The sequence below is a fragment of the Eptatretus burgeri genome, chromosome 10 (genome assembly GCF_056783735.1).
Source record: "Eptatretus burgeri isolate ZD-2024b chromosome 10, Ebu_testis_v1, whole genome shotgun sequence".
In the NCBI taxonomy this organism is placed as follows: Eukaryota; Metazoa; Chordata; class Myxini; order Myxiniformes; family Myxinidae; genus Eptatretus; species Eptatretus burgeri.
Window position 1 is genome coordinate 104,050,398 of NC_140970.1, and position 25,000 is coordinate 104,075,397.

Here is a 25,000-nt window from a genome sequence, read left to right on the forward strand (position 1 = left end):
TCAAAGGTGTCTCCAGGATATTAAAAGGTCCGAAAATTATGAAGGTCAAAAAGGGTAGAGAGGAGTCTATGGGTCTTCGGGGTTTTAAAGGGTCGAAGAGGATCTAAAGAGTCTTAAAGATCTCAGGATTCTAAAGGGTTTCATGGGATCCAGAGTTCATGGGATAACATGGGATTCTTTGCAGTCAAAATGATCTTCGAGTTCAGAAAAGGTCTTGGGGGGGGGGGGTGTTTTGGGTCCACTGGGTCTTTTGGGTGCTCTGGTTCTTTTGTGTCCTCGGGATCTTTTGAGTCTTCAGGATCTTTTGGGTCCTCTGGGTATTTTGGGTCCTCTCGGTATTTTGGGCCTTCATGGTCTTAATGGGTCTTGGGGTTGTGAAGGGTCAAAAGGGTTTTAGAGGTCTTACAGGGTCTTTTGCAATTCATACACATACAGTACTCACGTTCTGTCTGGACAAACAAACAGACAAACATATCAACGGACCCAAAAGCAGTTTCCTCTCCTCTGACGAGGGTAACGAGAACAGTACTCGGTAGAGCGCATACCTTCGCCAGGCTGAACAGTTTACATTTTCTATCCCATTGATAGGCTCCATCTGAATCATACATACAATATATACATATATATATATATATATATATATATATATATATATATATATATATATATATATATATATATATATATATATATATATATATATATATATACTGTTACGGGCCGGGGGTCGTCGGCAAGCGACCGTTCTGACAGAGCCGCAAGTCGAGTTGGCCCGACCGATCGCCCGGAATATAGATCGCCGCCGGATAAGTCCGAGCGACGGGTCCTTGTACAAGAACCGAAATACGTCAATCGGTAGATCACATGGGGTAGGGTCGATTGCCAATCTTCAACGTACCTAAATACCCACGTGATCCAACTACCGGGGTATTCCACCCTCGATGGAACTTGTACGGAACAAACCGCAGAGGCGAGCCTGTCCCATGCGCGATTCCGAGCGGCTTAATCGCCGAGAACCGTCGGTCCAAATGTCCCCCTTTTACAGCAAACCAACGGCTTTCTAACTACCAACACACGAAATGCTCAATCAATGAAAGAATCGACGCGACGAGCTGAAAACATTCAACAATTGGGGTATTTATTAATAATAATGGGGAACTAGGGAAGCACGTAAGAGCAGAACTATACCGACTATACGAAATGTGATGCAAATATTTACAGCACACAAAGCACTTAACAATTTCCTACTTATTAGACGGGCCCATGGACACACGCACGCAAACACACACACACACCCAAGTAATGGTGGCTGAGGCCTTGAATAACGGGCTCCAGCTCGGAGGACAGGTGAGCTGAAACCCAGAACCGACCTCGAAGCTCTCCACCTCGTGTGGTCTTCTAGTTGTTCGGACCCGGGCTCCAGCGAGAGCGAGCTGGATCCAATCGTCATGAGCCGCGATCCCTCCCGAGCTCCCGCGAATCCTCCCGCGCTTCTCAACACGTGCTGGTGAGACGAGGTGCCGATCCTTCCCGTCGATGCGTCGCTTCCCCGAGGAACCACCTCCAAGAAGAGGCCGATGAGTCTTACCAAGCCGGGAACCAAACGGAGAACAAAGAGCTCCACGAACCAAGAAGAAGAAGAAGAAGCCACCATTCGCAGCTCGAGCCGAGCGACTGGCTCAACTCTCTTCCAAACAAAGCAGCTCGAAGCAAAAAGCTCTCCCGAGCCAAACAGAAGCCGAAGGCCCACTGAACCACCAAAGCAAAAAGCCTCCTCCCGAGCCAGGCCGCAGCCGAAGCTCACTGAACCACCAAAGCAAAAATCCTCCTCCCGAGCCAGGCCGCAGCCGAAGCTCACTGAGCCAGCCGAAGCAAAAAGCTTCCGAAGGCCTCTACCCTAACCCAAGCCAAACAGGACTCGAAGGTCTGCTGAGCGACTACTCTCTGCCAAAGCAAAAAGCTTATTACTCAAGAACAAAGAAAGGATCTCGTCCTTATCCTTCTCCGCCCCCCATCCCCCGCGCCCGGCGTGACTCATGCCCTCGTGATCCATCCCCCACTCAACCACGGGTGGGAGGGAGTTGTTGACATCATGAATCACGGGATGGCAGGGTTCTTCTTCCTCTTCACAGAAGAGGGGGAGGGACGTCTCCATTGTTTCGTTCCCTAACTATTAAATCGATCCGCAGCGCATCTAATCAATTTCTGAACATTTAAACAATGGAAGGTGAGCTATCTCGGGAACAAGCACTTATCGACATAGCTGACTAAAGGAACCTGTATGTTGTGTGCAATCGAATTCCAAATTTGTAACAATACATACATATACATACTGTACATACATACATACATACATACATACATACATACATCCATACATACATACTGTACATACATTGGGATTCGCCAGATATCCGTTATTGTCGGGTTTTCCGTCTGTGTGTGTGTGTGTGTGTGTGTGTGTGTGTGTGTGTGTGTGTGTGTGTGTGTGTGTGTGTGTGTGTGTGTGTGTGTGTGTGTGTGTGCAACGCGAGGCTCCACAGCACAAGCCAGCAAACCGATTTTGATGAAACTTGGCGAACAGGTGCCATATGGGCTGGGAGTGTGCGCGTTTGAGTTTCGTTGCTAAGCAACCACCCGTTGCTATGCAGCGGCCAAAAGACCGCGATTTAAGAACCCAAATGGTAACTAATGTAGCGCGGCTTCTCTGATAGGTAGAGCGACCGGACCAACTCCTGCCTATTCCTTGCATCCCCATCTAGTTATCGCGACAGCATAACGTTCCTCTATCTCTCATAGTTTCCGAATGGCAGCCCTCCGAATGCGGAAAGGTGATGAACCAGGGAATATGTTAAGTGACCTTGACCTCGGAAACCCTCGACGGCGGAACGTTCAAATTCGGTGAATCGATAGAGTTTAATAACTACTACAAAATTGAACCGCAGCGTTTTTCCAGATTCGATCACCAAGGGCGCCGGGGCTGAAATACACAAAATTCGAAAAAATACATTTTCTCGACCTCCGTTCACTATTTTCAATACTTGTCCTACAGTTTTGAATGTGGAGAAACGAGACTTCGGGATTAAACACTTCGAGATGTTTAGAAAATTTTACTCGAGCCGATTTTTGATTTAGGTTTTATTTTTCAAATGGTAGTCCTGTGAGGAGTGCCAGTTGGCAAAATACGCAACAGGAAAAATCTTGCCAGGCAGAGGAACAATTGTATGTGAACCAATACGTCTTGGTAATGAATCTTCGTCGGTGGATCAGTCAGAATGAAAAGCATCGTATCCAGCGCTTCGATCCAAGTGGATCCCTCGTTGCCTACCGGCTTGTACATATACATACTGTACATATAATCACATACATATCCATACTGTACATACATATATACTGTACATAATACTGTACATATAATCACATACATATCCATACTGTACATACATGTATACTGTACATAATACTGTACATATATATACAATATACATACTGTACATACATATCCATACTGTACATAATACTGCACATACATATCCATACTGTACATTTATATAATCACATACATACTGTACATGCATAGCCATACTGTACATAATAGTGTACATGCATACATATACATACTGTACATACATACTGTACATGCATACATACATATACAATATAATACTGTACACACATACAATATACATACTGTACATACATATCCATACTGTACATAATACTGTACATACATATCCATACTATACATACAGACTGTACATACATATACTGTACATAATACTGCACATACATATCCATACTGTACATTTATATAATCACATACATACATACTGTACATGCATAGCCATACTGTACATAATAGTGTACATGCATACATATACATACTGTACATACATCATATACATACTGTACATGCATACATACATATACAATATACATACTGTACACACATACATATACAATATACATACTGTACATATATATACAATATACATACTGTACATACATATCCATACTGTACACAATACTGCACATACATATCCATACTGTACATTTATATAATCACATACATACTGTACATGCATAGCCATACTGTACATAATAGTGTACATGTATAATATACATACTGTACATACATCATATACATACTGTACATGCATACATACATATACAATATAATACTGTACACACATACATATACAATATAATACTGTACATACATATACAATATACATACTGTACATACATATACAATATACATACTGTACACACATACATATACTGTACATACAAACATACTGTACCTATATACATATACAATATACATACTGTACACACATACATATACATACTGTAAATACTGTACACCTACATACACTATCTTACTCCATTATATTATATATATATATATCCAGTCCCAAAATGCTATTATAAATTTTAAACTGTAGATTCCAGGGGTTTACATTACCCCCGCACGCGAAGTGAGAAACGGGTTCTAATTTTTAATCAAAATGAAGTTGAAATCTAAATAAATAAACCCTGATGATGACGTGTCCGATTTGTCGGGGTTGTTGGATCACCCGGTATATTTTGTATAATTGTGAGCGAATTGAAAGTTTTATTTACTTTGGTAGGTTTTTTTTTTTTTTGAAAACCTTAAATACGAAGACGATGCACATTTTACTCTCGAGTACTATATAGAGTCCAGACGAATCAGAAACGTCACGTTTGTGCGTGATCGTCGTTTTTAATCACAAACCCTAAGAGATGACATCGACATACCTATAGGTTTAGCTTTATCAATATTATACCCTTTTAATTAATATAATGTCGATATAAATAATAATGTAATTTTATTATCACATTTAAGTGCCAATACGTCACGTCCGTTACGTTGATTTGACCAATAGCGTACGTTCATACTGAGTATCATCGCGCAACAACACCGTTGCTGATTGGCTGCGTGAACGTGGACGAGTCGTTGATTTCTAAAAGACCCCGTGAGGAGGTAAAATAAAAAAAAACAGACGTATCGCGCCGTGTTGAAGCGAACAGGCTCCGGTGAGATGCTCGAATAAGGACCGCAGTGTGACGGTGACACTTTACCATGGACGTCGTGTCATCACCAAACATGTTCACCAAGTTGAGCGACCATAACACGGAAGCTTTGACAGGTAAACGCGTGTGCCGTGTCCGATCGAGAGCCGCACCTCCTTTCTTTGCCGTGTGCTTGAACATCCTCTCACCCCGAATCTCCGCCGTGTAGGGAAGTTGGCGCCGTCGCCCCGCAGCGGACATCGCTGCATGGCCGATGCGGGAAACCTGTTCGTGTTCGGCGGCTACAACCCGGACTACGAGGAGTCTGGCGGCGGCGGCAACGCGGCCTTCCCCCTGTTCCGTGAGCTGTGGCGTTTTCACTTCGCCACGAAGACCTGGCAGCGACTCGACACCGAGGGATACACGCCCAAAGAGCTTGCCTCCATGTCCAGTGAGTGTTTGTGTGTGTGTGTGTGTGTGTGTGTGTGTGTGTGTGTGATGTCCGAAATGGGTGTGGACTTGCCACGTCCGAGCGGTGTCGGCGGTGTGGATCACAAGGTCGCGTGTGCTCCGTCCGGTCCCCGCCGCAGTGCTGTTGCATCGGAATAACCTGCTGACGTTTGGTGGCACCGGGGTTCCTTTCGGCGAGAGTAGCAGCAACGATGTGAGAGTGTGTCAACTCGGTGCACGACGATGGTCACTCATTGAGGGTCACGGCCAGAAGCCCAGCAAGATCTACGGTCAGGTAGGGATTGGCCCGGCGAGTGGATGCGCATCAAGGTGTCCGTTGGACGGGACCGTTGAAGGATCGCCGTTAAATAATTATTGGTTTTTTTTTTCCTCTCCATTCCATTCATGGTGTCTGATGTTTCACAGAAAGCACCTGATTCAGATCTCTTTTGATTGGACGAGTTTGGTCGACGCGTTATTGATAGATCTGATGGTGTCGTCGGTCATGTATTCATTTGAGATGGTGATATTGTTACAGATCTGGAAACCTTGTGCACGCAAACAGACAGAGTCCCTAAGCTGAGTTATTTCAATAAGTATGTGTACAGTTAGAATCCATCCACATCATCAACAACTACAACGACGACAACAACATCGCTCCTTCGCTCCTGCCACCAACGGCCTTCCTCACGCGCATGCGTGCTGAGCGCAGACGGCGGCGGGGCTTCCATCGCTTCGGCTTGAAGCTCTGCTCCAAAAAAGGGGCATGGAATGTTTTCCTCTGCCCAATGAGCCAAGGGCGAGCATCGCACGCGCACCCCAGCCAATGGGAGGCGAGCGTGCAGAGAAAACAAATCACTCGGACCTGAAGGGGAAAAGCAAGAGAAGAGGACGGAGACCGGTGATCGTGGCGACGGCAGAGTGGTGGTCGACGAGGGTTCTGCGGGATCACGGCGATTGCGGTCTACGGTTCTATGTGGTGGCTCACCGTGGTGGTTATGACCGAACAGTGCGGCGGCCGAGCAGCCAGGGACGAGGGCCATGGAGTTCGGGTCGTGGGTTCGAGTCCCACCAGTGGTTTCGAAGTCTGTGTAACTGCACAAAGCGGGAAGGTCCAAGACAGACTCTTACCTCCAGCTCACCTTCCCTCCGAGCTGGGGGTATCAATAAAGGCCGCGGCCATCATTTATTTTGGGTGTGTGTGAGCCCGTCTGATAAGTAGAGTTGTTAAGTGCTTCTTGTTGTACATTATTTGCATTGCTTATTGGATAACTCTGCTCTGTGTCTGCCTGCCTATTGTAAATAAATATCTGTTTAATGTTCCAGCTCGTTTCTGTGTTTCTTTAATTGGCTTAGCACGGTGTGTGTTGAGAAATAGCAAGGCAGTAAATTGTTCATTTGGACCAACTGGCCTCGGTAACCTCCGCTCGGGTTACACACGGTTCAGGCACGGTAACGGCTCGTTCCGTTCGAGGTCCGTCGAGGGTGTGAATTCCATGGTAGCTTTGCCACGTGGATAATTAGGTATGTTGAAGTTTGGCAATTGACCCGACCCCACGCGGTCAAATTATTGGCGATTCATGGTCCTGTAAGGGACCTGTGCTTTTCGGACTTATCCGAGGGTCACGACCTAAATTCCCGTTCAGTGGAGCCAACTCTACTGCTCCCCCTAGCGGTCGTGCTCGCCACTGATACCCGGCCCTGCAACAATATATCATTTGTCCATCGTTCAGATGGATGTGTGTATACATTAGGACGTTGGTGTATTATCCCAGAGATCATCGGTCTAGCGTTCCATGGGTTTGCATTTGGAACAATTTATCCATCCATCCATCCATCCATCCATTGAGACCATACTCTGTGCAGAGCGTTGCTGCTGCTTAAGCAGTTTCCTTGGCGATTGGACACAATCCTGGACGGGTCACCTCTCCGACACAAGATACCAGCATGCTGGCACTCATTTTTGCCGGCCTCGGAAGGATGACTGGCAGAGTCAACCCCACCTGGTGTTAATTCAACAGCCGAGTGGGATTTGAACTCGGGATCCTCGGATCCCAATCCCGCCACCTGAACCATTAAGCCAGCACCAGGCAGATATTCATTATTCAGTGTCTCGTACAACTATCACTGATTATTTCGATCATCATTAATGATTTGGTAATGGCTTGATGAATGAAAGTAGCTCAAATGTCACAAAAATCGCGATTACAATCAAACTTTAAGATAGGTTGACTGATTCTACCCACAATTTTGATACTCCGGCCGCCAATTTAGGAACCCTTTCGAATGACCTTTTGGAACCCTTTATAATTACCTTTTCTCTCAATCAGTGCTTTTACTGCGGAGGTGATGCAGGTTTGCTGTCATTTCTGACTATTTTCTCAAATTGTGAGTCGAACAGGTGACTGTGTCGATGGGTTTCTTTTAAGTCAGTGATAGCATGATAGGGGAGCAAAAAAAGTTATATTCCACTGTTTTGACTTGGGAGTGCCTGTTTGTTTTTATGAGCTAGAGGAGGACAAGAGCAAAGATGGGTCGACTTTGGAAGGGGAAGGGGAAGGAGGAGGGTGAGGGGGGGGGTGTTGCGCACTTTTGGTCTGAGATGGGGCATGGGGGGGGGGTTGATTAGTGATTATCTTTAATTCCAGCAGTCTGTGTGTGTCTGTGACCGCTGTTTCTCGACAACCACTGGTCCGATCTAATTGAAACTTGCCAGGTATATTGCTGGGGACCTGAGTATGTGCCTTTTCAAGGTTTGGTATTAATCGGACAAGTGGTTCCCAAGTTATGGCCATTTATTTACCAAACCAATGACAGGACACGTTGCGTAGGCGTTTTGCACCCACAGTATCTATCTTCCATCTATAATTCCAGCAATCTCTGTTTGTTTGCCTTTTCAAGGTTTGAAATTAATCGGACAAGTGGTTCCCAAGTTATGGCCAAGTTAGAGTGCGTTCCCCATTACGGGTTACAACGTACGGACTTCCGGATTGTGATGACTTACTGTATTCTAATAATTTCTCGATTTCTTATGTGCATTTATAGATAAACACACTGCCCCAATCCAGTCGTCGTTTACGAGAGTGAAGGAACGGCCTGTGTGGTTGTTTTGAAAGTTGTTGTTTTTTTGCACGTACGGGCATGCACTAGTAAAGATAAAGCACAGAGCCTCCACATGGCTGAAAAGTTTGTTTTGTATCCCACTGATAGACCGGATCTGCGTTCGAACCTCAACCACAAGGGTCATTCCGTGTCAAATCAACAAATTTTCAGAAAAGTTCCAGGTCGACCATCTCAGATTTTCATGATTTTTTTTTTGTGTGGGTTGGACAAACATTGAACAGAAAAAATGTCAAATATTAGTTCTGTATTCCAAGGAGTTTTTGAGATATGACCCCTAGAGCGTGTCAAGGTTGGTTGAAGAAAAACGACCCCCTAATTATCCTTCAATTTCAGCAACCCATTTCTTGGCATCTGTTTGAGATAAAGCAATGAAATTTTTTTTTTCTAATGCAACTTTTATGGTATTTTAAAGAAAAAATAAAGCCAGATACATTGCAGAAAAAATGAGGCCTGCAGCCACCCTCAAAAATGGTAAAAATCAAAATAGCACGACTGAAACAGGCAACTTTGAACCATGTTAAAGTACCTTTCATTTATTGTCACCCATGTAATTTTTTGTGTAAAAAAAAAAAAAAAAAAAAAAAATACTAAAATGTCTACCAAAATATGAATTACCAGGTGTCTACTGCATTTATTTTTTATTTTAGGCCCTTTCAAAAAGGGAAAAATATGAAATATCATGATTTTTCAGGTCAAAAAAAATCACGTGGCCTACCTTCAAAATATACGTGCTTGGCATCAAATGAAAGCTCCTTTCATGTACTATAACTGTACGAAATCTCATTAGTTTTATAGCAATCCTTCATGTCCTTCCAACCCCATCAATAAAGCTAAACAACACCAGTGCGTTAAATCTATTTATAGCACACAGTACAAAACACCTTACAAAAATGCAGCACAACGCAATGCAATGTCAGTGTGGCCAGGCCATTAGTCAAAAAAGCTGTTAATTTCCACTTGAAAGCTTCAAAGTTGATCCCTTCAAATGACCAATACATCACATATTACTGAAGTTATTCAGGCACTGATAATATTTTGCAAGTTTTGTTTAGAATCCAATGACATCAAAGTAATGCACACATTAGCTCAACGACTGATTTCATAAAATAAAGACAGGATAATTTAGAAAGAATCGGACATACATTTGGAAATTGCCCTTTGTGTGCATTTATTGTATTAGTAATAAAGTTATTATTACTAATAAAGCACCATATTGCCTCCCTACATCTGTAAATGTAGACACCGCAAACGATACCTCCAGAACAGGATTTTCGTCCTACTATCATGATTTTTCGTGAGTTAGGTTTTGCTTTGTGACTTGGGGGATACTCTTCTTTTCGTTTTGAGAATAGGCGTCAGATGCATCGTTTCCCTCGGGATGCACAAGGAAGACTTGTATGGGCAGCGAAAGTGATCCGCGAAGGATGAGAACCAAACCACCAATCTTATGTGTGTTCGGTGAGTTAGTTTCTTGGACCGTCTCTCATGCAGAGCTAGGATATTCAATAGACCATAGAAGTGTGACATCACGTTGGCATGACAACGCACAGCCTGGTTGTACACCATATCATAGAATATGTCCACGATCGCTTCGTGAAGATGGAAGTGTTTCATTCCAGATTGTAATCATCAATCGAGTCGTACCTGCAGCTTCATTTGTTTTTGGAAGGAACCGAGTGTTAAGCGATGGTGGATGAAACAAATAAGGTGACTTATCACTTTAGTTCAATCCAAACAAATTTAAAATCGGTGCAAAGAGTTGACGTCACAGAAGTTGCGTACTCACCCTCTCATTACACGCATGAGGCCAAGGTAAATCCTCTGGCTGCTGTGAGTGTGTGCGTGCATGCTTGTGTGTATATATATATATATATATATATATATATATATATATATATATATATATATATATATATATATATATATATATATATATATATATATATATATATATATATATATATATATATATATATATATATATATATATATATATATATATATTGTTGCAGGCTGGGGATCGGGTGAGAAGACCACTCGGGGGGGGGGGGGGAGGGGGGAGGGAAGCTATCTTGGCTCCCAACAGACTCCCCGGAATTGTAGGCCGGTGCACACGGATAATTCCGTGACGCGGCGGGTCGCTAACTGACCGTGGATGCCAATAACTCAACCGCGTGACGCAGGGCCTCCCGTCTCTGGGTTAACTGGGTTACCTAATTAATCACGTGATTTATTTACTGGGGAACACGCCCTCGGTACGCGTTGTCCGAACCGGATCACTTTACCGCATCGGATGCAGCCGAGCGACACTGCCAAGGACGTACCGGCTAAAATAAACTGATCGTGGGAATAAAGTCCCGGCTAAGCTAGTATTTTGACCATGCTGGATCAATGAAGGAAAAGACAAAAGCGAGCTGGGAACATTTCTTATAATAATTTATTTACAAGCAGGTGAGGAAGGGTATGTGGTATAGGGAATAGGTTTATTGGGGTGTGTTATGCAGGGAAAGAAAAATGTGAGAGGTGCGGCAATATTACAAGCAACTTACGAAAGCAGACACAGAGCAGACTTTACGCGAAATAATAATAATAATAATTATTATTATTATAATCTTCTGTAATCTTACTTATGTGGACAGGCGCCAGGACCACACACACACACACACACCTGATAGAGTTATTTAAGCAAGAAGGGAGAGGAGTTGAGGCTACTGTCTCTCGGTACCTTGTGCAATTGACTGCCCGAATGCACCACCCACACGTTTGGGGGGAATGCTCCGTGGTGCGACACCTCCCCTACAGCTGGCAAGACGTCTCTCACTTCGTGCAGCTAGGGGTGAGACGCGACCGTCGGTGTGAAGGAGGGACTTGAGTTGGGAGGGCGGAGTCGAGGCGATGACGGGAGGGCGGAGTTGAGGCGAGAACTGATGGCGGAGTCGAGGTGATGACAAAGTCCAGCGCGTGCGGGAGGCGAAGAAGGGAAGACTGAGAACAAACGGCCCCGCTCTGACCTTTATAGGCCCCGCGGCGCGGGGTGAGGGGCACCCCGCAACCCCCCACTCTGGATTCAATGCAACCCGGAGCGACGCATCGTCACCCGAACCGGGTGCTCTGATTGGCCCCGGCCCCCCGCGCGGCTCTGCCTCGATGGCCAGAAGCGGCAACATTCCCCTTCCGGCCAGGCGGCCCCATGCCGTGAAAATGTCTTGCTCCGACCTCACGACATATGAATCGCCCACACCGAACCCCGCGCCATGAACTGCCCTGCAACAACCCCTGGACCGTGCCCCGACGACCGGCTGAGGGCAGCGTCGGTCCCGCATGCCTGCCTGGGCGCCCCCGACCAGTGCTGGTCAATGTGCCTGCTCCGTGATGCGCCACGTGGCCCGCGCTGTACAACTTGCCTCTGTCTAAACACGGCTTCACTGGCCGGAGAGGCGAGAAACCGTCTGCCATCTGTGGGGAACACCCGTGGCCGCCAGCGAGGACCAACGGTGAAGTGTTAGGATAAATCCATGCACGATTTGTGCAGTACGCGCGGATCCGTCATGGCCCACGTGATCAGCACTCGCCCGATTCTGCAATTGTGTGTGCGGGGCCAACTCAGATCTGTGTCAGCAATGAGGGGAATGATTGGATATAATAATTAGATGGGGGGGTTTGGAAGGAAAAGAGGAAGCCGATCTAATTAAATCCAGAAATAAGTCGAACAGAATGCGCCGCCCGTATCATGCACAACGTGGCGTTGTTGTCGTTCATTTGCTTCTGTGTTGTGCAAAACCACATCCGTACAGCCTCTTTAAGAGATATTCATTCATATGCCTTTTCAATGCAACCAGCAATCTCATCCCAGATCATCGGAAGCTCGAGACTATCATCTCGAGCTGCCGAGCATACTGTATAACTTGCGCAAAAGTTTTTGGTTGAGGGATCGCTTGAGGACGGGAGCTTTGCACTGTGAATGCTCGTGCGGTGCCGTTGTCACGGCCTTTCTATGCCCCTCCCCCGCAGAAGTTATTCCGAGGGTATCGTTTCCTCGCAGCCACGGCACGCACTACACGTGTTGGACGCAAATTCGGATTTACCTCAGAAATAAGTAGAAATGAAGTTAATGGTGTTAGCAACCTAGCTATGAGATCCCCACAACGCACTTCCCATTTGACCCACTAGACAAAAGGGAAGGGACTATGTAAACGTATATTAATGGAATAACTGTCTTGGGACCACGACATGTTGGATGCCATCGCCTTGGAGGCATGCGGTTTCCAGAACCGCAACAATATATATATATATATATATATATATATATATATATATATATATATATATATATATATATATATATATATATATATATATATATATATATATATATATATATATATATATATATATATATATATATATATATATATATATATATCAAAACTTGTGGAGTGTGATGAGCACTCCCCGATCTCCATGGGACATAGTCTGACACCAAAGCGTCACCTCCAATCCATCGGCCTTGGCCCGGCGACTCTGTTAAACAGACAAAGATTTAATGGTCAACATCAGTTAAACATCAAACGGAGCTGCATTACCGGGAACAATCGGCTGGATGGCAAACTGACAGTTATTCTTTGTGGATTATGCGGTTTTAACCTGTAGGACATAATTTGCGGTGATGCTCACCAAGTCAGGAGGTGTGTCTGATGTTTAAACGACGAATGTTGTCATCATTGGTTAGATATTTATCGGAATACCGTCCTGATTAGGGCACATAAGCCCGAATATACATGACATGTGAACCTGTACTAAACTGTTTCATGGTCAGGTTGTCCGTGACTAAACTGTCTCCCCCATCAGGATTTCTGGTGAGGAGGGTGTATGATATGGACACCCAGCAGGATTAAACACAAAACCTGTCAAACAGTGGAGGAGCTCCTTGTGAGCCGACGGCCATCCATTTCTCATGCCCTATGTCTGCCATCCACTATGTCTGCGGACGTCCTCCTGCAGTTGGGTTACTTCTTATTAGGAGGTTGGTGGCAGGATGATTTGCACTCCGGCCACCATAACACACTTCATGCCGCAAAACCAACTAATGCAAGGAAATCTGTTAACCCACTCCGTGGGAGTACCTCCTGTGCTGCTGCCCTCCGCAGGGCAGCTCACCGGATGACGGGATTGCGGCAAAGCCTTCGTAACCCCCATTCCTTAGGATGGGAGGAAAACCACGGGGGTAAACGTCCAGCGTCAGATTCCGGTCGTGTTTGTCAAGGTGGTGCTGTGGTTTCATCCACCAGACGCCGTTTCCTTGGGTTAACCTGAGACGGTCCCTTTGGGTGGGTGCCTGAAATGTCCTATCTCTAAGAGAGGATGCTCACCTGTCTCTGTTATCATCTGAGCTCAAGCGTTTGAACACAGGTACTGCCGCACTCTCTGACGTTCAGAGACCAGATATTGGCGAGATCATGGCGGGTGATTACACCTACTATTGGTCTGGTTGCTCTGATGGTTACCATGCCCAAGAAGTTGCTGTAGCTGTGTCCAATAAGTTGACTCCAATGATAATTCTGGTAACACCGGTCAACGAGCGGATTATGAGACGAAGGATTCGTCACTCCTTGGGTGTCATTTCCCTGGTCTCTGTTTATGCTCCAACTGAGGCGAGTGATCTCACCGTGAAGGATGCATTCTATGCCGCATCTATGAGGGTCGAGTCTGTGGTTGATCAGTGCCCCAGGCGAGTTACTCTTCTCGTATTGGGGGATTTCAATACATTGACTGGAACTGATAGGGATGGTTATGAGATGTATGTTGGTCCCCATGGTTTGGAACTGGTGAACCAGGATAGCACTAAGTTCTTGACTTTGCAAGAAGTCGTGGACTTAGGGCGGCTGGTTCATGGTTTCAGTGCCCACAGGTTTATTGCTGGACTTGGTATTGCAACGCCAGTGGTGTTTCAAAGAAGATTGACCATTTGCTCATTGATGGTCGCTGGAGGATGATTCAGAACTGGAGGGTCTACCGGAGTGCTCAGTTCCTCAATACCGACCACAGGCTTGTTGTAGCAACTCTGAAGTTGCAGCTTAAATCCAGGAGAATGTGTACCATCCAAGCTGAGGCTGGACGTTGGCAAGCTCAAGGATGAGAGGGTATCTGAGGAGTTTGCACACAGGCTGAGTGGGGATTTGGGGGGTCTGTGTGCTTCCAGGAATTCTGAAGAGTTGTGGAGTGCCTTTAATCCCACAGTCCTTGATGTTGCCAGTGGATGTCTTGCAACCTACCATAGAGCAAAGAAAATTTTTGTCTCTCGGGACACTGGATACCATTGACCAGCTTCACAGGGTAGGCTTGGTGGCAGAGCTGAGGTGAAAAACTGCACGTGCGCTAAGGGTGGACGAGGAGGCCTATGTGCGAGGCATCTGTGAGGGGGTAGAGCATCACCTGTGGTCAAGTGATTCTCATACTGCTTACAGCGGAATTCTTGCATTGTGTTTCACCAAGCCCGCCCCTCGGTGTACTGCAGTAAGAGCAGAGGGTGGTAGGCTCTTGACGGAGGAGTCCGAAGTGAAGGCCCGCTGAACCGGTTGCTTTGAGTGGCTGTACCAGGTTGATCCACCAGCTGTTGAGTTGGATGTCAGGGGTCTTACTATCCCTATTGCTGACCCTCCAATCAACTGTGGTCCAACTTTGTTTGTGCAAACACGGGCTGCGGTGAACCAGTTGAAATGGGGTAAAGCTCCAGGGATCTGTGGCATCCATGCTGAACTTCTCAAGGCTGGTGGAAATGCTGCACTCGTGTCGTTACATGCAGTTCTGTGCTTTGCCTGGAACACAGGTATCATCTCAATTGACTGGAAGAGGGGCCTTGTCGTCCCTCTCTGGAAATGGAAGGGTGATCGCCAGGACTGCAACAACTACCGAGGGGTGACGCTGCTCTCAGTGCCGGGCAAGGTCTTTGCTCGGATAATTATTGATGGGGTTCGCCACCATCTGCTTGAGTACCAGCATCCACAGGAGTCTGGCTTTGCACCAAAGAAGTCAACGATTGACCATATTCTTGCTCTTTGGGTCCTCAACGAGAGTTTCACAATGGGCTGATGGAGCCTATGTTGATCTCTGCAAAGCATTTGATTCAGTGAATTGGGATGCCCTCTGGAGGATTCTTGATCTTCGTGGGGTGCCACCAAAACTGGTCATTCTGATTACTGAACTATACTCTGGAACTGAGAGTACTCTGAGATGTGGTGGTACCATCTCTGACTTATTTCCAGTTGTTACTGGAGTTTGTCAGGGGTGTGTACTGGCCCCCACACTTTTCAGAGCTTGTATAGACTGGATTCTGGGGAGGATGTTGGAGAGATCAAGCTGTGGGGCATCGTTTGGGAATGTCAAGATCTCTGACCTTGATTTCGCAGATGATGCAGTCATCTTTGCGGAGACTCTGGATATCCTTTTGGGGGCTCTCGAGGTGCTGAATGAGGAGTCTGAACTGTTTAGATTATGGGTTTCCTGGGTCAAAACTAAGATCCAGGCTTTCAATGACATCTTGTCTGTACCTGTTTGTGGTGAGGATGTTGAGGTCATGGAGAGATTCACTTCCCTTGGCAGTGATGTTCATGTCTCTGGGCCGGGCCTGGGGAGTCATGGATTCACTGGATCACGGGATGTGGTGCTGTCGGTACCTGTGCAGAAGGACGAAAGTCTGAGTCTTCAGGTCCCTGGTGCTTACAATCTTGCTCTACAGTTGTGAGGCTTGGTTTCTGACCAGGGATCTGAGATGGAGACTTAATTCCTTTGGTACCAGGTCTTTTCGGAGAATCCTTGGTTATCGCTGGTCGGACTTTGTGTCCAACGAGCGGTTGCTTTAAGAGACTCAAATGAGATTTGTTACCTGCATTGTCTGTGAGCATCAGCTGCGGCTGTATGGACATGTGGCTCGTTTTCCTGACGCTGATCCTGCTCACCAGATTCTCTCAGTGAGGCTGCCTCGTGAGTGGAGGAGGTCAATGGGGCAACCACATGATTCGTGGTTGCAGTAGGTTGATCAGCATCTCAAGGAGATGGGGGATGTGCCAGGCATCTGCTTGGGGGATGGCCAGACGGAGGTCCCTGGACTCCCAGCGGAAAGTGGATGCAGCGATGCGCTGCTCCGTTGCATGCTCCCATTCCTGACCTACCTGACCTGAGAGATAGATGTCTGGATTGAAAGACATATTCCAAGTGTTTTACCATCTTATGATTTTGGTGAGGTCTAAAGAGAAGGAGGAGGCTGTAGGCTGCCTCTGAAGGATGAGGGTTGTCAAGGCAGAGGGTGAAGTCCTCAGCAAAATATGTTGTCGAGCAATCGTCAGGCCAACATGACGTCATCGCTTTGGAGCTCTATACAAGCCAGTCCTATTGACAAGTTATTCTCATTGAGGGAGGCTGCGTATAAAGTCGTGGCCAAAAATATTGGCACCCTTGCACGTTTTTCAAATTATGCACGATTTCTTCCAGAAAATTGTTGAAATTATAAAATGTTTTGGTATCCACATATGTATTTCTTTGGTTTGCAGTGGAACAAAACAAAAAACGCTGAAAAACTTACTAAATCTTAGCTTATTCCACACATATATCCTAAAATGGCCTCGTACAATATTATCGGTACCTTTTAGAAGTTGTGAGAAACTATTTGATTTCAAGCAGGTGATTCTCCTTCACTTTGGAATTGAACCCACCTCCGCTGAGTTTCAGGTGCCTGCAATATATAAATCACTCATTCAACCAGTTTGAATAGAGAAAAGGAGTCATTCTGCTGTTTTGTGTCACGATGTGAACCGCAATGAGCATGGAGAAAAGAAATAAAACCAGAGAATTGTCTGAGGAGGTCAGACACAAGTTTGTAGCCCAGAATGGACAATCTCAAGGTGCCAAATCCATCTCCAGAGCCCTTGATGTTCCTGTGTCCACCGTACGTAATGTTATCAGGAAGTTTAAGGCCCATGGCACTGTAGCTAATCTCCCTTGATGAGGCCGCCGAAGAAAACTTGATCGATGATTGCAGTGAAGGATTGTACGAATGGTGGAGAAAGCACCTCAATCAACTGCCAAACAGATTCAAGCTGGCCTTCAGACACAAGGTACGACAGTTTCAACTCTCACCATCCATCGCCAACTCGATGAAAGGGGGTTGTATGGTAAGGAGACCCAGGAGGACCCCACTGCATGTTTCCAGAAAACAAATTGAAGCCTTCAAAGAAAAGAACACCTTCCCTCCAGTCAAGCATGGAAGAGGTTCAGTGATGTTTTGTGGTTACTGTGCTGCCTCTGGCACTGGGTGCCTTGAATGTGTGCGTGGCATCATGAAATCAGGTGATTACCAAGGAATTTGGAGCACAATGTTCCACCCAGTGTCAGAAAACTGGGTCTATGTCGAAGGTCATGGGTCCCAAACACACTTCAAAAAGCACCCAGGAATGGTTCAAGACAAAACGCTGGACTGTTCTGAAGTGGCCAGCATTGAATCCAGATCTAAATCCCATTGAACACCTGTGGGGAGATCTGAAAACAGCAGTTGGGAGAAGGCACCCTTCAAATCTGTGAGAACTGGAGCAGTTTGTACAAGAAGAGTGGGACATCCTGCCAGTCGAGAGGTGTAGGAAGCTCATTCATGGCCACAGGAAGTGCTTGGCTGCAGTTATTTTGTCCAAAGGCCGTGATACCAAATATTAAGTTGAGGGTGTCAATTTTATCAATGGCATTAATTTTTAATTTCTGATATAATAGGATATATTAAGTTCTGAATCAAAAACAAAGGATCTGTAATATTAACAGTGAAATAAAGAATTGTGGAGACAAAATACTTTCGTCAATTTCAACATATTTTTCGAGAAAATTGTGAGTTATTTGAAAAAAGTGCAAGGGTGCCATTATTTTTGGTCACGAGCGACTGTATACGTGAAGACGAAACAGGAAATTTGAGGAAGGAGATTAGGGAATCCAAATGTGGATGTGAACTTGGCAGTAAGAGTGCTGCAATGCGTGTTATCGTGAAAAAGCTGAAGTTATCCGTTTCACAAAATACTGATGCCATCGGACTTTCACATTCACGGCACACATCACCCTCTCCGTAGTATGATCGCCGTCGACTCCTATCTTCTCCAACCATCTCGTGCCAATACCATCGTAATTATTCAACACCTCCCCTCCCCCCCTTCCCCAACTCTGCAGTAGGTGTTGTGACTTGAAGTAACTCCATCTCGGGGCTCTTCTCCCCCCCTATTTGTTCTCTCTTCATCTCACAGTTCCTCTTGGTGGGTGAACAGTCCATCTGTTCTCAACCCCCTCGTCATTTTGTGTCTGGAAACCACTGTCCCCCCCCCTTCTAATCGATATTCTGTAACATTGTACTGCATATGCGGATTGTTCAATAATACTTGACCGGTACGAGTTTCGGCCCGCAAAAGATATGAATGGATAACACCAAAATATGAATGCAAATATCCCCAACTCCATTTGCTGCATTGGGCTTGATAAGGGGAAATAACTTGAACCCTCCCCACTTCCTCTTGGACCATCAATGCAGGCTACGCCTTTGGCCGATGTGCCGATGTGCCATCAAACGCCCCCTTTTTTATGAAAGTTTGAAAAACATAACGGCGATAGGACACGTGTTCGAATACATGAAAAAACATTTCTTTTTTTTTTTTCAGAATTTTCGGTCATCATCTTGGGGGTCCACATCGAGGTCAAAGTTCAGGCACGCAGCTCCTGCGCATTTTTCAGAATAAGTGTTATTTTTCACTGTATAGTGATCAAAACTTGTATCTGGTGGTGAAATAATTCTGACATATCAATGTACTGCTCCTTTGATGTTTGTAACATGGTTGGCTTGTAATTTGTTGGCACAGTTTCCCGGAAAATTTGATTGGCTCTATATCACTGAAACATCACCAAAGGAGCAGTACATTGATGTGTCAGAATTATTTCACCACCAGATTTAAGTTTTGATCACGATACAGTGAAAAATAACACTTGTTCTGAAAAATGCGCAGTAGCTGCGTGTCTGAACTTTGACCTCGATGTGGACCCCCAAGATGATGACCGAAAATTCTGAAGAAAAAAATGAGAAATATTTTTTCATGTATTCGAACACATCTGTCCTATGCCGTTATGTTTTTCAAACTTTCGCAAAAAAGGGGGCGTTTGATACACTCTAATGTGCCTTAGGTCGATAACTATCCAGGGCCAATGACCTTTGTCACACCAACATTGACACCTGGCCGAAATAATTATATGGAAACCAGGCTGGCATTGGCATTGCGGCACCGAGTGTTTTAGCATGCACCCTTTGCCTTGCGCTACCGCGACGGGTAAAAGGCCAACAGCACTTCAAATTCCCAAGTTGTCAACAACCTTTGTACTCACTAAGCCCTACATTGCTTAATTCTGGTGATTGGGTGAGAACCGGCATTTTCAATGTGATATGGTCGTAGACGTGTGGCTGTTGCATTGTGCCACTGTCAGCTATGCCAGAGGAGGGAGGCAACATGGCACCCATTGTTGAGTTGGCCAGACTCTATATATTTACGGTACTTATTCAGCCAATCAAACGCACATCTCGACATTCTTCAGGCAATACAAAACAAAGCCCTTCACATCATCAAGAGTTGCACGTGAACAATACCCATAAAGTACCTACACAGAGGCAACAATGTTCAAAATATAGGACCACTTGGACATGAGAGTTGTGCAGTTCCTTGCAGCTGCAAGTGAGAACCCTATTCACTCAGGCCACTACATGTTCAACCATCCACAGACACCTACACACATTAAGGGTGGGGGGGGGGTGTTGCTTCCTCCCCATCCTAATTCTTCCTTTTGTCCTGTTGCGTCCTGATCCATTGTGTTCTCGCTCTTCCATGAGCCTCCACTTTGTACTGCATCCAAAAAAATTAATCAGCGACAACTGCAAAAAAACACATCCGCACCATGAACGCAATCAATAACCTGGGTTCAAACAGTATCCTGAGCACTGAAGCCCACCCATCAACGACAGGGAAATTACTCCCGAGGTCAGATTGTGTTCACCTTGAACGCCTCCACTGTAGACACCAAGCACAGCTGTTGCAGTACAAAACTGGAACAGCACTTGGTAGAGCGTATACCTCCGCCAGGCTGGACAATTTACGTTTTGTATCCCACTGGTCGGCTGAGTCTGGATCTGGACCTCCAAAATCGAATTGGCTTGTTCTTGTCACTTAACCAACTCATCCACCAAGTTTTGTCTGAATCTGCACACAACGTTCTGAGATGTCATGCTATATATCGTTTTCGGCCCCATCCCTCAATGGTGAAGAATCACTTTAAAAATTGAGAAATTCTCGTATCCGGATCTGATGCTCCAAAATGTAATCAATTCATCCTTGTCACACACCCAACCTGTACACCAAATTTCGTCCGAATCTGTCCACAACTTTTCGGCATCTCCTGTTCATAGAAAGCCAGACGGGGTGAAAACATAACCCCCTTCGGTGGCGGAGGCTATAATAGGATTTTAGAGAGAAAATGGTCGGAAATAATAGCACATCTGTGTGACCTGCACAGTAAAAGTGCTACTTGTGAAAAAGGGTTCTAAAGGGTTCCACAGGATTCTCAACTTCGAAATGGTTCTACATGGGTAAAATGTAGAAATTTTGGGTGCAGTCAGCAAACTTTCCAACCAATGGGTGCAATTTGCACGCATGCACGACTCCTTTTTATATACAGTGTACAGGGTGTTCCAAAAAGACCTGGACAACTTTGGTTGTTAATATACTTAGTACCACAAATGATACGACAATACCCTTTGTTTTATATGATACAGAAACTCATGTAGTTTTCTTTCTTTTCAGATCTGGTTGTTTAATGTAAAAGAAAATGGCGACTCCACAGGAGAAAGCTCAGTGTGTCGAATGGTTCATCGAGGCGAGATCCGACACGCAAGTTCTGCGTAATTTCCGTACAAGGTATGGAAGGAATCCGCAATTGCGGACTAGTATCGGAGAGTGGTACAAAAGGTTTATGGAGACTGGAAGTTGGCAGAAACAGAAAAGTAACGGTCGAGCAAGCACAAGTGCAGCAGACGTTGAATGAGTGCGTGGATCATTTCAACAAAGTCCCAGAAAATCAATTCGACATGCATCCAGAGAGCTGGGACTACCAACCACCACTGTGCACAGGATTTTGTATAAAAGACTGAAGCTTTATGCCAATAAGTTTGCAGGTTCTGCAGGAACTCAAACCAAATGATGGACCCAAACACAAGACGTTTGTCTTGGAAATGCTCAGTCGAATAGAGGATGTAATGACGAAGATTACCTGAAAAAGGTCATGTTCACAGACGAAGCTTGCTTTCATGTATCGGGGAAGGTCAACCAGCACAGTGTGAGGATCTGGGACTCTGAAAATCTCCATGTGGTCATTAAACACATACGTGACAGTCCAAAGGTCAATGTGTGGTGTGGCCTTCTCCATGACTGCTTAGTGGGTCCATTTCTCTTTGTGGAGGATACAGTGACCTCAACGATTTGCCTTCCCACAGATTGAAGACCTGCAACCCGATATCCCTTTTCTACACGACGGTGCTCCTACTTCGTCATTCGAGCCGTCCTGCATGAAAAATTTTCCGGTCGCTGGATTGGCCAAGATGAACCAACTGCCTGTCCCCCCCCCTTGATTTTTTTTTTCTCTCTGTGGGGGTTTATCAAAGATGCTGTGTCTTCAACACCAAGGTGGCAAACCTGCAGGATCTTTGTTGTCTGATCACAGCTGCACGCACACTGGTGGCACTGGTGGACGGAAACATGCTGAGCGAACATGGCAAGAACTCGTGTACCGCCTTGATGTCCTGCACACGACAAACGGAGCTCACATTGAAGTGTAAACTTTTTGAGTTTCTGCATCATCACCAAGGGTATCGTTGTCTCATTTGTGGTTCTTAATTTATTAACAATCAAAGTTGTCGGTGTCTTTTTGGAGTACCCGTATAAGAACAGGATTCAACTTATTTACTATTCTGTCTCTTTTTTTTTTTTTTTTTTTTTTTCTTTCTTTTTCTTTTAATGCCTCAACTAACAAAATCACCAGACATCATGTTCTTGGGTTGTTCGACCGGCTGTCCGTCCGTCCTTCCATGCTTCTGTGATGGGTTTTCGTTTCCCTAATAACCTACGAACAGTTCAAGGGATCCAAGTCAAACTTGATACAAGTATGTATAATGATGTAAAGATAAACTGATCAGATGATGGGGGCTAGATGTCAAAGGTCAGAGTTCCTGTTCGGTAAAACATTATATTACCGTGCTAACTTGTGAACCAGTGATGGGATTTTGACCAAACTTAGTACGAGTATATATTATGATGCAAAGATGAACTGATTCGATTTTGGCGTCAAAGGTTAGAGGTCATGTCATGTAAAAAAAAAAAAAAAAAAAAAAAAAAAAGAAGTGATGCTTGAGAACAGCTGAAGGGATTTAACTTAAAGTTTATTATAAAACCTCCGTCAGTGCATCCATCCATGATAGATTATATTTGTTACTGAAAGGTCAAGTTCATTGAAACTCCTGTTAGTGTGGTACCATTCGCTATGAGATTTGAACTGAACTAAGTACATGTACCATGATGCATATGTAGAGATTAGATAGTAAGGTTTTAGGTGTTAGGGTTATGTCAAATCTGAATAGATTAAATGTAAATTTTTGAGAGCACCATTTTTTAATTGTGCAAGATTTTAAATTTGTGCAGCGCTGAAATGCAATCTGTCCAGATGACCCAACCAATGAATGTCTCGCACACGTACTGATGAATCGCCCTGCCTGCGAAACACTAGGGCGACAGTTCATAGCTGTGTCAACATTCGAACCAAGGTCCGGACTGCTCAGAGATGAGTGCGTACCTATCGGCTACCCTGCCAGCCCTTGTCATAATTTTACCTTAATCGTCATACTAGCATATTGCCGAGACCCATTGTTTCACTCTCGGCTAGAGTGAGTATTACTCGTCCATTTGAAAATGGCAAACTTTGCGAGCAATTACTTTTATGCATTTATTTTTGTATCCAAATATTTCTTGTGAAGTGTTGTAGACATTGGTGAGATTACCTCCACTGCTGTGAAGCTTTTGCTTTTGTTTATTGTTTCCTCCCATTGCGTCGATCCACGAGATGCTATGGTGGCGTATGTTTCGTTGGGACGACAACACATAATTTATCTTGTCCTCAAATCCCATCATAGGCCATGGTGATTATCGATGGTTTCCTGTACGTTTTTGGTGGTACAACGGGCTTTGTGTATAACACAGACCTGCATCGCATGGACCTACAAAGCCACGAGTGGGTCAAAATGGATCCATTGAAAGCCGATTTGCCAGGGGAGAGGTGAGGCCTGTGTTACATTTCCTTTGAGAGTAATTAAACCCTGTACTGTTTTGACCTTCTCAGAGTGAATGTGTACTGTCTGTGGGCGGAGGGAATTTATTTGAGTGAATTGACTATGGGATTGGAGTGAATGAATGTACACGGAGCAAAATGAAATTGGTAATGTTTATGCTGAGGAGTTGAACGTTGTATACAGGTGACTTGTAGCATTTCAGATGCAAGTGCTTGTGTGGTTATGTTTGTTAGCATGCTCCTGAGACTGAAAGGGAACAGGGTTCATGAACAGACAATATATGGCAGCCTATTGTTAGAAAGAGCCTGTACACGCAATGTCAAAACTGGGGTTAGGCAATGATTCACTTTGTCTGTAGACAGACAGACAGATGCCAGTTTGTTGGAGGAACTACTTGATTTCAGTTGAACGTTGTATTGTTGTGGGCCGGGGTTCGGTGGCCATAAACGACCACTAGGGGGAGCAGTAGGGTCGTCTCCACCGAACACCCCGAAATTTAGGTCGTGACTCTCGGATAAGTCCGAAAGGTCACGGGTCCCTTAAGGGACCGTGCTCGCCAATTCTCTGATGGCGTGGGGTTGGGTTAATAGCCAAATTTCAATATACCTAAGTACCCACGTCGTCAAATTATCAGGGAAATCGCACCCTCAACGGACTCTGTCGAATCGTGTCACTCTAGCGACCTTGGTCCGGTGTAACCGAGCAGAATTACCAAAGTTCGTCGGACCCAATGACAACTTGCGGCACCGACGGCCTCACTATTTCCCAAGCCCGCACCGTGCTGGGCCAATGGAAGAAAACACGGCAACGAACTGGAACATTTAACAATTGGGGGTTTATTTATAATGGGGCAGGGGAGCACAAAGAGCAGAGTTAAAACCGAATATGAGAAATGCAATTAATAAGGAACACAGGCACTTAACAGTTCCTCCTTACAGATGGGCCCACGGACACACACACACACACACACACACACACACACACACACACACA

At 45.2% G+C, this 25,000-nt stretch overlaps 1 protein-coding gene across 2 annotated transcripts in view; it reads left to right on the top strand.

Annotated features, from left to right (window-relative positions):
- The first annotated feature begins 4,932 nt into the window (after positions 1-4,932).
- Positions 4,933-25,000, top strand: part of KLHDC10 (kelch domain containing 10) — a 69,782-nt gene continuing 49,714 nt past the window's right edge. The window contains exons 1-4 of one of the 2 annotated variants that reach the window (XM_085899774.1): positions 4,933-5,174; positions 5,267-5,488; positions 5,628-5,782; positions 23,852-23,994. In XM_085899774.1, the coding sequence (XP_085755900.1) occupies positions 5,108-5,174; positions 5,267-5,488; positions 5,628-5,782; positions 23,852-23,994 (587 nt within the window). In that variant the 5' untranslated portion in view covers positions 4,933-5,107. The remainder of the gene's footprint in view (positions 5,175-5,266; positions 5,489-5,627; positions 5,783-23,851; positions 23,995-25,000) is intronic. The other variant, XM_085899773.1, reaches the window with a different exon arrangement.